Here is a 17,957-nt window from a genome sequence, read left to right on the forward strand (position 1 = left end):
AGCGGCCCACATAACACCTTGTTTTGGTTGAATAGATGTCAGAATAACATTCCCTAAAATGTTCATTAATGTCTTGTAAATCTGTCAACATAGCTCCTGTTTTGGACTTGACCTTGTAGATGGCCCGCTTTGCCTGTTCTCCCTTCAGTTGTCTTGCCAACAATTTATGAGGCTTTTCCTGTTATATGGCTGGGGGGGCCTGGCTGCCTTTTTGTTTCTGTCCTTTGCTTCTCCTTCCAGGTGGTTTGCATTTGGAACTGAGTGGCTGTGTTGCTGAGTTTATCAGGACCTCACCCTGATCACCTGAGGCTGATCACCTGCGGCTCATCAGGACTCACAGCTGTGGTGCATCTGCATGGATTGGAACATGGTGGCATTTAAGACTGGAGTGCACAGTGTGTATTTGCCAGAGACTCGACCTTGTGACCAGACGGGTGAGATCGTCGTCTCGGAAGCCATCTCATCATCAGTGGATGCAGAGAACGTCCGGGTTTGATGCACGGTCTGTGAAAGAGGAGGGGGTGAGGTCTCACGCTCGTCAGCACACTTCCTGAGGTACATTAGATTTTGTGACTAACATTTATACAGTCAGTAAATGTGGTGTCCCTCACACCTTTTTATATTGAGCTGTATGTTAGTCATGTATCGACTTCCACTGCAGTGGAGTTTTGTGAACTGGATGTTCCATGCCTGCAGGTTGGGAAGTTGATTAGTAATCAAGCCAGGAAGTGTTTGCTGTTTGTACACCTTTAAGTGTTCTCTCTGTGTGTAGAGTGTGGACTCACATAATGGTTCCTTCTTTCACAGACTCGGTTTGTTGCGGCCACCTGGGGGGTGTCGGCGGGGTCCTTGAGTCCGAACAGCTTCTGGCTCCGGACCGTTAGCGCTGCTGGGAACGCACCACGCCAGACCGCACTTTGTTTTGTATTTTTATGTATCACTGTTATGTATTAAATTCAGTTAGCCTTTGTACCGTGCTCTGCTTATTTCATACTGGGTCCTTCAAACGCTGGTCGGTTCTCTGAGCTGCGTCCGACACATAACAGTAGTCTCTGGCCAAACATCACGGACCCAGCGGTAGCACAGACGGTAACGCGCCGGGAAGGCGGCAGCAGACGTTCAGTAGTTATCCGGATCAGTTGCGGGTGCTCTCCGCCCGGATGGTGCGTGTTTGAGTCCCATTACTGAATACTGATTTGTGCTCTCTTGCAGCCGTGTTCCTGTGTTGTGCCTTATCCGTGGGTCGTGGTGGAGTGTGACTGGCGACGGCTTCGCGTCGCACTTCGACCGGATAAGAGGTTTAGACGGGAGCTGCAAGAGTGTGTCTGTAATGGGTGAACGCGCGCGGCGGAGCTCTGTCACACGGCGTGTGACAGACCGTGTGACAGTTGTAGCCCCGTTTCCCCGGATGAAGATAACTACTGCGTCTGTTGTCAGCTCCGGTGTTATTTAGTTGAATCACATTTTTGGTTGTGTGTTGCTCACAGCTGCGCACAAGTGAGCGGCTCGTTTGTTTTCTCTGTCGCCAAAGAGGGTTTTTTATTTTTAGCACTCTGGCTCCCTCTTGTGGTGACTGAGTCACATTACCGTCAAGCTCTTAAGTTGGAACAGGTGTGTTCCATTTGTTTGAGCTTGACGGTATAAAACACTTATTTGTTTTGTGTGTGTTCATTTTGTGTGGGTGTTTTTTGAGTTGGTTTTTGTGTGGGATTTTTGTTTTTACACTATTAGTGTCTGGGGTTGTGACCCTGCAGTTCTGTTCAAAGATAACAAAAAAAAAAAAAAAAACAGAACGGGGACCCGAGCAACTGTATGTTACTCTGGTAGTCTTTCTTTTTATTTCTTTCAGTTTCGCCTCCCAGGGTTTGATGGGACGGTCCCCTGGGGGGTCATGGGGGGGTAATTGGGTTGTTTTTTGTTGTGCCCTCTCTTCTCCTCTGACTCCAGCCGTGTGAGCCGTAGTGTCGGCGTTGCTGGAGTGGTGCAGTTTGGTTATGCTGGGCGTTTCCCAGGTAACCTCTGCACCTGGGGGGGGGGGGGGGGGGGGGTGTTTTCTTTTTGTTCCCTCTCTTCTCCTCTGGCTCCAGCCGTGTGAGCCATAGTGTCGGCGTTGCTGGAGTGGTGCAGTTTGGTTATGCTGGGCGTTTCCCAGGTAACCTCTGCACCTGGCGGGGGGGTGTTTTTTCTCCTTTTGTTTTTCCCCCCCAGTTTCCACCCTCAGGGTTTGACTGTGGTGTCCTCTGGGGGGGAAAGGGCTGTGGGTCCATCTAGCCATAGACGGCTGGGGCTGGGTCCGTTGGTCCTGAGGGGAGGCGTCTCCTGGGGTTGACGAGTGGTCCTCTGGGAGGCGCTGGGAGTCCCCGTGGGTGACGTTGGATCCCAGAGGGACCTCGGCTGTGGTTATTACCCCTGGAGCTGGCGGGAAGTCCTCTGGGGGGTGTTGGTCCCTACATGTCGTTTGGGGGTGTTAGCATTTTTATTTGCAAGCTTCAGTTTGGGTTTTTCTTTTTTCCCCTTCCCGGGGTTTCATGGAACGGTCCTCTGGGGAGGGGGGGGGGGGTGTTAGCATTTTTATTTGTTAGTTTAAGTTTGGGTTGTTTTTCTTTTCTCCCCTTCCCGGGGTTTGATGGAATGGGCCTCTGGGGAGGCGGGGGGGGGGTGTTAGCATTTTTATTTGTTAGTTTAAGTTTGGGTTTTTCTTTTCTCCCCTTCCCGGGGTTTGATGGAATGGGCCTCTGGGGAGGGGGGGGGGGTGTTTTGGTTGTTTGTGTTTGTCTTTTTGGTTTTATGACTAACCAGACTGTGAACACAGTTGGACAAAGACTGACCGCACAGGTTTAAGAACTCCTGGCCACACCTGTGCTAAGTGACTGACGGAAACAAAGGCAAAGATGCAGCCAGAGGTGAGGACATCCATCATTCTGTTGGTTGACGAATGCAGATGCGGTCTCCAGCCATGGTCCCTGGAGGGGGGTGTTTCTCCTGGGCCAGGTTTGTGTGGTCGCCGGGAGGCTTCCCGTGAGGGTGGGGTACTGTTATATGGCTGGGGGGGCCTGGCTGCCTTTTTGTTTCTGTGCTTTGCTTCTCCTTCCAGGTGGTTTGCATTTGGAACTGAGTGGCTGTGTTGCTGAGTTTATCAGGACCTCACCCTGATCACCTGAGGCTGATCACCTGCGGCTCATCAGGACTCACAGCTGTGGTGCATCTGCATGGATTGGAACATGGTGGCATTTAAGACTGGAGTGCACAGTGTGTATTTGCCAGAGACTCGACCTTGTGACCAGACGGGTGAGATCGTCGTCTCGGAAGCCATCTCATCATCAGTGGATGCAGAGAACGTCCAGGTTTGATGCACGGTCTGTGAAAGAGGAGGGGGTGAGGTCTCACGCTCGTCAGCACACTTCCTGAGGTACGTTAGATTTTGTGACTAACATTTATACAGTCAGTAAATGTGGTGTCCCTCACACCTTTTTATATTGAGCTGTATGTTAGTCATGTATCGACTTCCACTGCAGTGGAGTTTTGTGAACTGGATGTTCCATGCCTGCAGGTTGGGAAGTTGATTAGTAATCAAGCCAGGAAGTGTTTGCTGTTTGTACACCTTTAAGTGTTCTCTCTGTGTGTAGAGTGTGGACTCACATAATGGTTCCTTCTTTCACAGACTCGGTTTGTTGCGGCCACCTGGGGGGTGTCGGCGGGGTCCTTGAGTCCGAACAGCTTCTGGCTCCGGACCGTTAGCACTGCTGGGAGCGCACCACGCCAGACCGCACTTTGTTTTGTATTTTTATGTATCACTGTTATGTATTAAATTCAGTTAGCCTTTGTACCGTGCTCTGCTTATTTCATACTGGGTCCTTCAAACGCTGGTCGGTTCTCCGAGCTGCGTCCGACACATAACATTTCCCCCAATTCAAAATTTTTGTGTCTTAATTTCAGCATAGTTTTGCCAACTTGGTCTCCCAGTATGGTATTATATTCATATTGCAATTTAAGAATGTTATTATAGTCTGATTGTAATTTAGATTTCTTATAATTCTCATCTGCAGTTTTTAACTCTTCATCAATTTGCTGTAGATGGCAAATTGATTATTTATTATTACAATTTATTATGTCTCGCCTCAAAGGAAATTATTTAGCCTCTAATATAAACTTTCAGTGTTTCCCACAAAGTTGAGTCATTAACTTCACCATTATCGTTGGTCTCGAGAAATAAAGAAATTTGCTCATTGATGTATGTGTTGAATTTAGAATCCATAAGCAACATTGGGTTGAATCGCCAAAAATATATTCGCTGAGGGAGAGAAAGTTTGAAAGTAATGTTGACTGGGCTGTGATCAGAAATGATTATACTGTGATATTTGCTGCTTTCAACGTTCGATATTAATCTAGAATCTATTAGAAAATAATCAATACGTGTATACAATTTGTGGACATTAGAATAAAAAGAATAGTCACGGCTGGTAGGATGCTGAAGCCGCCAAATATCTACTACTCTTTTTGATTCAATTAAGTTGGGCGGGGTTGCAGTGGAAAACCTATCCAAGTTGGGATCAAGATAACAATTAAAATCTCCACCAATCATTAAATAACTTGTATCTTCATCTGGAATTGTGTTAAAAACATTACGAAAAAAGGCCGGGTCATCAGAGTTTGGTCCGTATAGATTAACCATAGTCACAGGAAATTTATTTATTTGCCCAGTGACAATGATAAAACGACCATTAGAGTCTGTTATGCTGGATTGAAACCTGAAAGGCACAGATTTCTGAAAGATAATTGCCACACCTCTGGCTTTCGATGTAAATGGTGAATGATATATTTGTGAGATCCAGTGGGATTTAAGCTTCATATGTTGTGTATTTTTCGCATGAGTCTCCTGAAAAAACATTATGTCAGCCTTCAATGATTTCAAATGTGCAAATACTTTACCGCGTTTAATAGGATGATTCAAGCCCCATACATTCCAGGAAACCAAGGATAGAAGATTTAAAGAATTATTCATACATGGTTAGAAATAAAATATCCAGTGAAACACAGTTTCCTTGTAACGCAAATATATACCGAAATGCTTGTCTGGCAGTTACAAACAAATAATAGAACAACCACACACACAACCTGTGAACAAAACCCCCACCCATAGCTTCCCCAAACGAAGCTGAGCTGCCCTCATATCTACTTGGGGCCGCAGGCCAAAAGAAAAACACAATTAGAGCAATTCTTCCTAAAAAAAAAGAAAAAGAAACACCTCAAAAACACGTCATTTATGTGCCAGCATCAGTGTTTACTTGTTAACAATAGTCCTCATTTTAAGAGATTACGGAGTGTTATTGCTGCTTTAAGGACTGCCCACAACTCCTGAGAGCGCGGCGTGCTCCCAGCCCACATCGACAGGCTGACACCCCGCTGGAACAACCAGATCATTTCCAACGTGAAAGCTTTGTTGATCCAGGACCTCGTCTAACTTTCACAAAAAGGCAGAAGATGTGGACATCAGCACTTTTTCAGCACATTCCACCGTTACAGGAGTTTTTTTCATGGAAAAAGAAGCGGAGGGACGCGCCACGGAGCCGTTCATTACGCGGCACAAAACCACCTCCGTGTTGGTCTCACAGGACGGCTTTCAGGTGGATTTCAGACGGCTTCCGGTTGCTTTCCAGTCGTGTGAATATCCGATTGTGATTGTGCATGAGCTGGACATGCTCAAACATGTCCTGGAAGGCTTCATCACGGCGTTTCTTTGCGCCATGCAGCTCCGCCACGACGCGCGGTGGAGCCGCTTCTCTTTCCATGACAAAAACTCCTGTAACAGTGAAATGTGCCGTTCATTTTTAAACTGGACGCTATCTTGATCCGGTATGTCATCTGACTAGCACAGGAATTGTGAAAAGATGTGGACATCAGCACTTTTTTGGCACATTAAGACAGACGTGCGGAGGAGTTCCGCGCATCACGGCGGAGCTGCATGGCGCAAAGAAACGCCGTGATGAAGCCTTCCAGGACATGTTTGGGCATGTCCAGCTCATGCACAACTTTTGAAATGTGTTGCAGGCATCCATTTCAAAATGAGCAACTATTTGCAGAAAAACAACAAAGCCTATCAGTTTGAACATTAAATATCTTGTCTTTGTGTATTCAACTGAATATAGGTTGAAGAGGATTTTCAGATCATTGTATTCTGTATTATTCACATTTTACGGACGGGAACTTACATGACATGAGCTCGAACTGCAACTCACACTGAATTATAAATGGTCTGATGTCACCGGACTCGCCTGAGAAGTGTTCAGACGATGATAGCTGATTGCAGTAGACAGGTTCAGGTATGAAAGTTGGTCAGGCTGCTGACAGCCCCGGTGGAGATGCACTGGTGTTGCCGGTGGCTGTATGAGAAAAAGCCTGAGGATTGAGTCTTGACAATCATTGTCCCATCTTGGCGCTCACCGACGCCATAAATGAGTCCTGGCGTTCAGCGAGATCGCTAAACCCGGAAGAGATAGCAGTGAGCTGGTCTTCCTGCTGCGCAAGGTGCCTACTGTGGTGGCGGGCTGCCAGCTGAAATGGGTCAGAGCCGACTGTGTCCATTATTGGCCAGTTTGTTCTATCAGGCTGGATGGTCAGGAATTGCTGGACATAAATACACAGCTCAAATAAACAGCTCTGGTTTGTAGAAGGCTTTTCTGTAGTGGATAGCAGAGGTTGGTACACGAGTAGGCAGTCAAAGAAAAGCAGCAATACAAAAATCATCAGGCAAAAAGGCGTGGTGGTTGCAATAGGCTGGAGGTCAGGTACACACAAAGAGGCAGGCAGGACTATGGAACACAGGTACAGAGCTGAAATGAAGGCACAAGGCACGACAAACTGGTGAGGAACTAACAGACCCAATGAGCTTATGTATCCCCAGGTGATACTCAGCAAATCAGAAACAGGTGTGCATGGAAAACACCAGAACAAGGGCATGGCCATAAAGAGGGAAACACCCATCACCAAGAACCAAGAGAAAGACAAGAAAAGTAGAGACAGACAGACCCAAGCAAAAAGCAAAAACCTGTCAAGAGAATAAACAAACCAAAACCAATGAAATATGAAAAATAACAAACAGATCAAAAGAAAGAAATAAAAACAGATAACCAAACAAAACTCAAACCCTGACTGACAGTGATGCTGATGCACTCTAAGCTATGTTTTTTGTACAGTTGCCATGCTTAGTTTTGATAGTTTTGATTGTGTTGAGTGTTTGGACTCTAAAGTAAAGGTCAAACAAGGTCAACATCCATTGGATTATATGACAAGTCACATATGTTACCCTGTAACATGATAACTAAGCATGATACATGGTCCAAACTATTTCTTTTTAAAACCCTGTTAACTCACCTAATAATTTGAATCTTTTTTTTTTACCAAAATTGGAGCAACTTTAACTTTTGACCCCTGTATAAACTGAAACTGACCTTTGTCACCATTTTTGCTGTTTTTACCACATAACTCCTGATCATTCAGTCATAGATAGTTCAAACTATACCTTTTTGGAATCTTTACGATCAGACCAATAATGTGGTGTAGTTTTCAAAATTATTTGACCATTTTTTATTTTGACCCCTGTGTAATTCTTCAATTGATCCCTACCTGGCCGCCTATTGAAAATTCAAGTGGCCAGTTGTTTTTTTTTTGTTTTTTTCAAAAGAGTAATGTCTAAGGAGTATTTGTGCCAGCTTTGAAGCTTGTATCACCATTTGCACGATTTTGCTCAAAATATTCTCTTAGCTGCTGCACTGTGTTGATAGGGGGAGATTTTAATACTGTAATTGATCCAAGTATAGATAGATGGCCTTCTCCAGAGCACCCTCCAAAATCAGTTTCCAAATTGAAATTAACGATAGACAAGTTTGAATTGACTGATATATGGAGAGACAAATTCCCTGATTGTAAGGATGGAGTAATAAAGATGGCTCCAGAAGATCACATATAGATTTCTGGCTTATTCCTAACAACATAGAAAAAAAAAAACAAGGGTAATGTTAACATTTTAACAATGCCTCTAACTGATTACAGAGCTTTGACGGTGACAATTTTTTTTATTGGTGAAAATGTGTCAGAAAATATCTATTATTGGAAAATGGGCAGCTCACTACTAAACCACAATTGTGTAAAACTAGAAATAGAGAGACTTGTTAAATTTTATTGGAACAAAGCCAAGAAAGAAAATATTTATTGATCTAATTGAAAAGTTCCTTACATATGAAACTTCTAAATATTTAAGAAAATATGGGAGCCTCTATGATAAATCCAAATGTATATTAAAAGGAGAAGTCATATCTGAAATTACGGCACTTACAGGTTTACCTCCAGATAGCCTAAATGAACAAGAGCATTTAAAATTAACAGAACTTCAGAACAAATTAGATGATATATACAAAGTCAAAGCAGAAGGAGCTTTTATAAGATCACAACTAAAATGGTTAGAGTTAGGAGAACAAATGACAGCTTACTTCTTTAAACTTGAAAAGTCACAGGCAAAATTTAACTCAGTCTTAGAACTAAAAATAAATGGAACGGTTACAAATAATAAAAAGGACATATCAAAATTCTGTTATAAATTTTATTCTGAATTATACAAAACTAAATTTAGTATGGATGCAATATTTACTTTTTGTAATTATTTAACCAGTCTTGATGCAATTAGTGAAGAGGACCACTCAACTTGTGATTCTTTAATTACTGTACAAGAAGTAGCAGATGCTATTAGTCATTTAAAAAAATAACAAATCGCCCGGCAGCAATGGAATTACTTCAGAATTTTATCAACTTTGTTTCAGAATTATAATATTATATATTATAACCAGTTCTAAATAAGATTTATATAGAAAGTATTACAAATATGACTCTTCCTGCCAGTATGACTCAAAGTGTAATTCCTTTAATACCTAAATCTCAAAAAGATACTCTTCTAATAGACAACTGGAGACCAATCAGTCTACTAACCAACAATTACAAGATTTTAGCATCAGTGTTAGCCAAAAGATTAAAGAGAGTTCTTCACACAGTTATGGATGAAAATCAATCAGGGTTTATGAAAAACAGATGCATCACAAATAACACAAGACTAATTTTTGACTTAACAGATTATTCCAAGCTGATGATAGTTTTATTTTATTTCTTGACTTCTTTAAGGCATTCAACACTGTCGAGCTCCCATTCATCTTTTACTGTCTTGAAAAAGATGAAAGGATACTTTTGTGATGCCGTTAAAACACTCTATGCAAATTGGAATAGCTCTGTTAAATTAAGTAATGCCACTACCATTAGATTCTCTGTTGAACGGGGATAATACAAGGATGTCCTGTCTCTGTGTATCTCTTCCTTTTGGTTCCATAAGTTTTTTGTCGATTTATAAACAAGCACTATTGAAGGCATTTTTATTGCTGGAGAAGATATTCTAATAAGTCAGCTAGCAGGTGACACTGCATTATTTTTTAAGAAATTCTTTACAAGTCCCAAAAGCACTACAAAATATTGATTTTTTTTTCAAAAGCCTCAGGTCTAGGTTTAAACTTTAAAAAATGTGAATTATTTCCCCTCAAAAAATGTAATGTGACCCATTTAGATAATATTGCAATAAAAGAAAATGTGACTTATTTAGGAGTACAAATCAACGACCAGCAAGAAAGAGAATCTATCAACTTTAACCCTATGATTAAAAAAGCAGAAAATAAGTTTAATCGCTGCCTACAAAGAGATTTGTAATTAAAAGGTTGCAGTCTTTTAGTCAAGGCTGAAGATATATTTAGGCTTGTTTACACTGCATCCTCACTTTCTCTTGATAACAAAAATGCTAAAAAAGATAGACCAGTTACTTTTTAATTTTCTTTGGAGAAAGAAAATACATTATATGAAGAAATCTACAGTTATTAATTCTTCTAAAATTGGAGGACTTGATTTTTTAGACTTCTCAACTTTAATGTCCTTAAAATTAAATGGATAAAAAAAACTTTATAACAAATGACACTTCATGTGGAACCTTATTAAAGTATTTTTTTTTATCAAATTGGAGGGCTACAATTTTTACTATTATGTAATTTTAAAATGAGCAAACTTTCACAAACAGGTCCTATTAGCATGGCATCTGATTTATAAGCATAATTTTCCTGCTCAGCGTTATTATATATATGGAACAATTGTGATATTTTAAACAAGAATAAGAGCATTTTTCTAAAAGTGTGGTTTGAAAATAACATTATTTTGGTGAAACAAATGATAACATCAGATGGGATCTTATGACATATAATATGTTTATGTCAACTTATAATATGCCTGTATCACAATCTGAGTTTAATATGTAATAAATAATAAGTAATAAAAGCTATTCCTATTGGCGTTAAAATGCTATGCAGAGGTTCTTCTAATCAAAGTCTGGTTTTCACCTCAAAATTAAGTGAAACCTCCTGTGGAAAAACGTGTTTTTCTTCACCACATAAAAATAACAAAGCTATACGATCTCTTTTTCAACGTGAAATTGCTGTGAAACCTCATGTCATTTCCTACTGGAGTCAATTTGCTTGTAATGTTAACTGGAAAAAATTTGGGCATTACCTCATAAATATTTCATAACAAGCAAAACTAAAGAAATCTATTTCAAAATTATTCACAAATTCTACTCTGCAAAGCTTTTCTTGAGCAGATTTTAAAAAGATATAGATACATACTGTTCATTTTGTTCCTCTCTTCCAGAAACTGTACCACATCTTTTTTTGGCATTGCTCATTTATCAAGAACTATTGAAAGGACATTACCCATTTCATAACAACCCACTTTTATAAAGACTATATGAACATATCATTTGAGTTTTTTTTGTTGTTGTTTTTGCAAAAGACAATACAATAGAAAATGAAGTTTATATTAGCAATCTACTCATTATTATGGGAAAGTTTTACATACACAAATGTAAATTCTAAAAAATAAACCCATATTGTCTATCTTTTAGAAGGAATTTCAAATTTATATGAACAGTATTGAGCCCTATACAAATACAAAGGCTGTAAAAACATTATCAGCATGGACACACTGTATGAACTGTGCATAATTTGTTATTTTATTTTATTTATTTATTATTATTGTTAGCGCCTGGCAAATTTTTGTTCAGTTATGTAAATGCACTGCGTGTACAACTTTTCAATCAATAAAAAAATGGAAAAAAAAGATGTAAACAGGAAGGACATTTCATAAAAACTTATTCCTTTAAGAAAAACAGATAAAGTAAAATGTCAGTTAAAAAAATCGATCGAGATAAGACACCGGCAGTTCCTGAACTTGAGATGACGTTTTACGGCCAAATGAAATAGCCAATCAGAGGCGAAAAGGGCGGAACCTTCCCCTATCATTCTATCAGCATCAGGCTCATCTGCGCCCTCTGCAGGCTGGTTTCGGAGCACCAATAACAAAGATGGCGGACAGTGAGTGTCTGACTGAACACGAGCGGATTTTGCAAGAGATCGAGAACACGGACACGGTCTGCGTGGGTCCAACTCTCCGGTAGGGGTTCAGCGCTTCCTGTTGGATAGCCCGTTTGTCTCCGTGGACGTGTCGTGCGTGGGTGTTTGTTATTTTGAGGTTTATCTGATGACACTACTTCTGATGCTAAGTTCGTTAGCCACGGCGGCTAACAGTAAAATCAAGCGTTTTATTCCTCTTTTTCTCCTTATTTGTGTTCTGCTTTTCTTTTCTTTCTCTTTTCTCACTCTGCTACAGGAACAAGTGCATTTCCGCGTTCTTTCTTTTTAAGGCAGCTTTCAAATCAAAATCACAGGATTTAAAAGTGTCAGAACGATTTAAAGCTCTTCTTACAGGTGCTGCCGTCAGCGCATCATCTGTGTCCATCTCACCCTGTCCTCTGCATGTCCTCAGCACATCCATAAACCCCCTCTTCTCCTCCATCCTCCGCTCGTGTAGAAACTGTCTCAGTATCACCTCTCTGACTTTGTCTCCAAACCGTCCCACCTGTCCCTCATCCTCGTCACTCCCAAAGAGAATGACAGAATTATTTTTCAGGTAAAGACAGCGTTAATTAAAAAAAAAAAGAAAAAGTAGTGCATATTTTGCCGGATACGGCAAACACGCACCTAGGGATGATATTTGACCGAATCTCCTGGCTGATTAGCTAGTTCAAATGACGTCATTGTAGAATTTATTTCAACATGGCGGTGCCCTCGGCATTAAGTGTTGATGCTAATTTTTCATCTTGAAATGCCATCATGGGTGCCATAAAGTCATTTGAATCAGAACAGAAAATCACCTACTGGCGGAGGGATTCTCGGATGCTAAAAGCAGCTCAAAAATGTGGCGTAGCTGTGCCCGAAATTATTTGCACCGTGTGGCGAAAATGATTTCCAATGTGCCCGAAATTATTTCCACCGCCGCACCCAAAATTATTTCGACCGGCGCTTTTCACCATGCAGTGGAAATAATTTCGGGCACGGTGGAAATAATTTTTGCAGTCTTGGTAATTTTCTGTGTAGGGCGAGGATGATAAACAACTTTTTTTTTTTTATTTGGCCTTAAGTGGCCTCATTTTGTGTAGCTAACATGATAAAACATTCAAAATGCCATGGTAAACAGAAATAATCTCTTAGATTTGTGATTTCCAAAACCTGCAAATTCAAGACAGAATAAAAACGAAAATACAGACGTCCATGTCAGCACAAAACGAAAATACAGAAGTCCACGTCGGCATGTGTGTTTATACAGTTTTTTTTGTCTGTCAGTGTCATATCTGCAAAACCTTCGATCAGTCCACCCCTGAAAATAGTGAATGGTAAATCACTTGGCATCAGCTTGGGACTCCGAGGAGGGCTGTCGCATCTCCTCCACTCTCCCTTATCTGTGCTCTCTGCTTTAACCTTCATGTCCCTACTTCACCAGACTGTGAATTCCTCAAATTATATTGGATACTGGATCTATTGGACTACTATTGGATTAACCATGGAATTGATCAGCTGGTCTCTGAACGCTGTTGACACCATCTTTTCTACAAGAAGGTCAGGACCGGGTGATCCTACCTGCCCAGATGGAACGTATCCTGCGGGCTATGTTCTCGACTCCTGGGAGTCGTGGCATGCTTTTGCTCCTTTCTCTGTTGAGGACGTCGAGGATGTATTCATATTTGGTCTTACGGTAGCAGAGCTGGTACTTTCTGGCTTATGTGCTGCCCTGATCTACCGGAAAATTGGCAAGACGGCGACATCAAATCCACGGCCCCTCGCTTGTCCGTCATGATTAACGAGATGGGCAAGGCTGTGCATTCTCAGACTGCGATGACTCTTGAACTCAGACACAAATTGGATGACATCTTGGAGCAGATGTGCACCTTGTAGATGAAGATGAAGATTTCGGAGGCCGGGGAATATTCTTAATTCATAATTGGGAATATTCTTAAATCATAATTGGGATTTGATTGTTCAAGTGAAGCTGTAAAAAGTGTTTTTCACTGTTCAAACCACAACACGGCAGGCTTATCAGACCTGAAGGACAAATTGCCCGACTGTTTTCCTCCAGAGGAATGTCTTTGGCCATGGTGAACATTTGGCTGTTTTGTTATCTCAACTCACAAAGACTGTTTCACAGGACTGAAGCATGCTCCACTCCCTCTCCCCACTCACCTCCTACCCCCCATCACACACCCCCCTACTCCGGCTTCTGCTCGCGTCATTCCTTCCCTTCTGGGGGGGTGGCGCAGTTTTAGCTGCAGCTGGTCCCCCCCAAGCTGACGGTGGCGCAACTCAGGGTTGCTGCGTGACCTTCACTCACTTGCCTCAATTCGGATAACAGACTTCTTCAAATTTTGTGCACATAAACAATGTGAAATGTGTATGTGCTGTCCTTAATTCTGATGTGTGCCATTATTACGGTAAACAAGTAATAATTGTGGACTAATTGCTGTCTGAGGTAACTGGAGTGTAAACATAATTTCTCCACTGTGAGATCAATAAAGTATATCTCATCTCATCTCAAAATATGCCAATTTTCAATAATGGAAATCACCAATATCAAGCTACTATCATGAATGTGAAATGAAGAGACTTTAAACTCCGATCGCCTTTACGTTCCCGCCCGACTGCGGCTGTTCCGTCGTGAGTAAATTTAGACGGCGGACAAAACAGCCCAAACTGTGTACGGTGAAATATTGTCCAGTTCAACTTTGCCGGAGCTAATTTCATCACAGGTTCTGGTACCAATGACGTCATTTGAATTAGCCAATTAGATTGGAGATCCGGCAAACCATCACTAGCTATAAGTTTGCCGGGTCCGGCAAAATATCCACTACCTAAAAAACAAAAAAAACATCTACAACAAGCTTTTTTCTTTTTGCGAGCTCAGCTGGAGTTCATTCAGCGCTTCAGAAGCTGTCTTCAACACGTGTGCATGTCTCTGTGCTCACAGACATATTTGTTAAACAAATTAAAGTTCAGGGAAAAGTGCGTTTTTAAAAAAACCTGTGTGAGTAATGTTTCAGGTTTTTACTTTCAGCTCTAAAAATGAAAATCAGGTAAATCCACCTCAGATAATCAGATTTCAGACACCCATCTCACATTTGTTTCATCCTCTCACACAGTGATAAAGACCAATCCAAATGTCAGCTTTACCTCTTCACTGGTTTTACAGATATCAAGGTTTTCAAATGGGCCAGGACACTGTTTTGTCTGTAAAAACAAGTTGTATAGACTAAGGATGCACCGATCCACAATTTTTCACTTCCAATCCGGTCCCGATACCTGAATTTGTATAATTTTCCGATCCAATACCAGAGCTCTGTTTGCTTTATGTTGTTGTTGTTGTTGATTTTATATGAGGATTTTCTTGAAAAGGAGATCTGAAAGTTGAGCTACAATTTGCCAGAAGGTGCATGAAAGCCTAGATTTGATGTTTTGGTGAAAAAGTTAAGTACTTTATTTTTATAGACTTACAGAGAAAATACAGCACTCTCTCTCTCTGTGCCTGTCTCCCTCTCTTTCTGTCTCTCGCTCGCTCACTCTCTCTGTCTGTCTTTCTCACTCTCTCTGTCTCTCTCTCTTTTTCTCTCTCGCTGTTTAATTGCTGCACAAACTTTGAACTTTTGGGAAACATGGAACAAGTTACCTTCTGATTTGCACACTATTTCTGACCCAACAATTTATAAATCAAAGCTCAAGAACTATTTATTTATCCTGGCTTTTAACACCTGATGGCACTGTAACATGTTTTTTTTTTTTGTGCCATTTTAATACTTTTGTATGTATGTTTGTTTTATTTTTGTGAATTCTTGATCTTTGATTTTACTGTAAAACACTTTGGACACCATCAGGCTGCTGTAAAGGACGACATCAATAAATATTGACTGACTGATTAATTGATGATAGAGTTTATCTTTAATCAGTACACACAGCAACGTGTGCCCTGTCTGTTTTGCTCCTTCCTTTGCTGTGTCCATCTTCACCTCCTGCTCCTTACCGCACTCTCTGTCTGTCTCAGCTCTGTTTATGATGACCAGCCCAACACCCACAAGCACTTCCTGGAGAAACTCAATGCCAGAATAAGGAACCATGATCGTGAGATTGAGAAGATGTGCAATTTCCACCACCAAGGATTTGTAGACGCCATCACAGAGCTTCTCAAAGTGCGTGCAGACGCTGAGAAGCTGATGGTAAGAAGCACGACTAAATCTCAGAATGTGACAGAGTGACACTGTAAGGGGAAATCCCCATTTTTAACCTAATGCCTGTTTTTCAATAATTTTGGGTTCAGCTTTTCACATGGGACAAAAACGGTTTCAATCAGTTCAGTATTTCGTTTGAAGGGTGTAACAGCTGCACAGTGTAAACATGTGAGGTTAGCTACAACATGATCGGAAAGTGTTCTTCGTTTCTGCTGAAAAGGCAAAAGTCAGTGTTTCCTGGAGAATGTTTCAATACCCTTGCACACCGTTCACCAGGAAACATCGAAATCTTGCCCTGAGGTCATGAACTATCAGGAGACGATCAACATTCAGCCCGCTAGCACTGACTGGAGACCTGGGGTTCCAGGGATGAGGAAAGCTGTCCATATAATGCCGTTTTAAAACTGTTCTTTTCATTTCCTGAGGTTTACACACGTGCACCTCCACAGGGGTCTACTCCATGCTTCCCGACACACCTGGGAATGTTTTGGACTACTGCAGCTGTTCAGCCAAACTAAATACTGGATGGAATCATCCTCGTGATGTGAAGCAAGGCGGGGTGTTGCTCTTATTTATAAATCTAGGTTTAGCTTATTTGCTGTTGGGGGTCACAAATATAACTTATTTGAACATGTGATTCTCTGCTCTGCCCACGATGCTACATATTGCCAAGGTCAAAAGAATAAAAATCAGCTGTATTACTTTGTCACTGTATATAGGCCCCCTGGCCCATACTCTGAATTCTGAGATGAATTTGGTGAATTCATCTCTAATTTGTCAAGTAGTGCAGATAACATTCATATATAAGTAAGCCTTCTGATCCCCTCTGCAAATTATTTATGGGAATTGTGGATGCATTAGGATTTCAGCAATGCATTCAGGACTCTGACGCACATTACTCTTACGCACGTGGTATTGCTGTCACAAATATTATTTATACAACCCCAATTCCAATGAAGTTGGGACGTTGTGTAAAATGTAAATAAAAACAGAATACGATTTGCAAATCCTCTTCAACCGATATTCAACTGAATACACCACAAAGACAAGATATTTAATGTTCAAACTGATAAACTTTATTGTTTTTGTGCAAATATTTGCTCATTTTGAAATGGATGCCTGCAACACATTTCAAAAAAGTTGGGACAGGGGAAAAAAAGACTGGGAATGTTGATGAATGCTCAAAGAACACCTGTTTGGAAACAGGTAAGTGTCATGATTGGGTATAAAAGGAGCATCTCCAAAAGGCTCAGTTGTTCACAAGCAAATATGGGGTGGGGATCACCACTTTGTAAACCATGAAATATAGTCCAGCAGTTTAAGAACAATGTTTCTCAACGTTCAGTTTCAAGGAATTTAGGGATTCCATTATCTACAGTCCATAATATAATCAGAAGATTCAGAGAATCTGGAGAACGTTTGACACGTAAGCAGCAAGGCCGAAAGCCAACATTGAATGCCTGTGACCTTCGATCCCACAGGCGGCACAGCATTAAAAACCGACATCATTGTGTAAAGGATCTTACCGCGTGGGCTCAGGAACACTTCAGAAAACCATTGTCAGTTAACACAGTTCTTCACTACATCTACAAGTGCAAGTAAAAACTCTGCCATACAAAGAGAAAACCATACATCAACAACATCCAGAAACGCCGTCGCCTTCTCTGGGCCCAAGCTCATTTGAAATGGACAGATGCAAAGTGGAAAAGTGTGCTGTGGTCTGATGAGTCCACATTTCAAATTTTTTGGAAATCATGGACGTCGTGTCCTCTGGACGAAATTGGAAAAAGACCATCCAGACTGTTACCAGTGCAAAGTTCAAAAGCCAGCATCTGTGATGGTATGGGGGTGTGTTATTGCCCATCGCATGGGCAACTTACATCTGTGATGGCACCATCAATGCCGAAAGGTACATCCAGGGTTTGGAGCAACACATGCTGCCATCCAAGCAACATCTTTTACAGGGACGTCCCTGCTTATTTCAGCAAGACAATGCCATGCCACATTCTGCACGTGTTACAACAGCGTGGCTTCATAGTAAAAGAGTGCGGGTACTAGACTGGCCTGCCTGCAGTCCAGGTCTGTCGCCCATTGAAAATGTGTGGCGCATTATGAAGCGCAAAATACAAAAACGGAGACCCCGGACTGTTGAACAACTGAAGTCACACATCAAGCAAGAATGGGAAAGAATTCAACCTACAAAGCTTCAATAATTAGTGTCCTCAGTCCCCTGACACTTATTGAGTGTTGTGAGAAGGAAAGGTGATGTAACACA

At 41.4% G+C, this 17,957-nt stretch overlaps 1 protein-coding gene across 2 annotated transcripts in view; it reads left to right on the forward strand.

The window, feature by feature from the left end:
* The first annotated feature begins 11,422 nt into the window (after window positions 1-11,422).
* LOC117530877 (exocyst complex component 6-like) overlaps window positions 11,423-17,957 on the forward strand; it is a 182,699-nt gene continuing 176,164 nt past the window's right edge. For both annotated transcript variants that reach the window (XM_034193823.1, XM_034193824.1), the window contains exons 1-2: window positions 11,423-11,526; window positions 15,499-15,670. In XM_034193823.1, coding sequence (XP_034049714.1) covers window positions 11,438-11,526; window positions 15,499-15,670 — 261 coding nt within the window. In that variant the 5' untranslated portion in view covers window positions 11,423-11,437. The remainder of the gene's footprint in view (window positions 11,527-15,498; window positions 15,671-17,957) is intronic.

This window comes from Thalassophryne amazonica, chromosome 18 (assembly GCF_902500255.1).
Source record: "Thalassophryne amazonica chromosome 18, fThaAma1.1, whole genome shotgun sequence".
NCBI lineage: Eukaryota > Metazoa > Chordata > Actinopteri > Batrachoidiformes > Batrachoididae > Thalassophryne > Thalassophryne amazonica.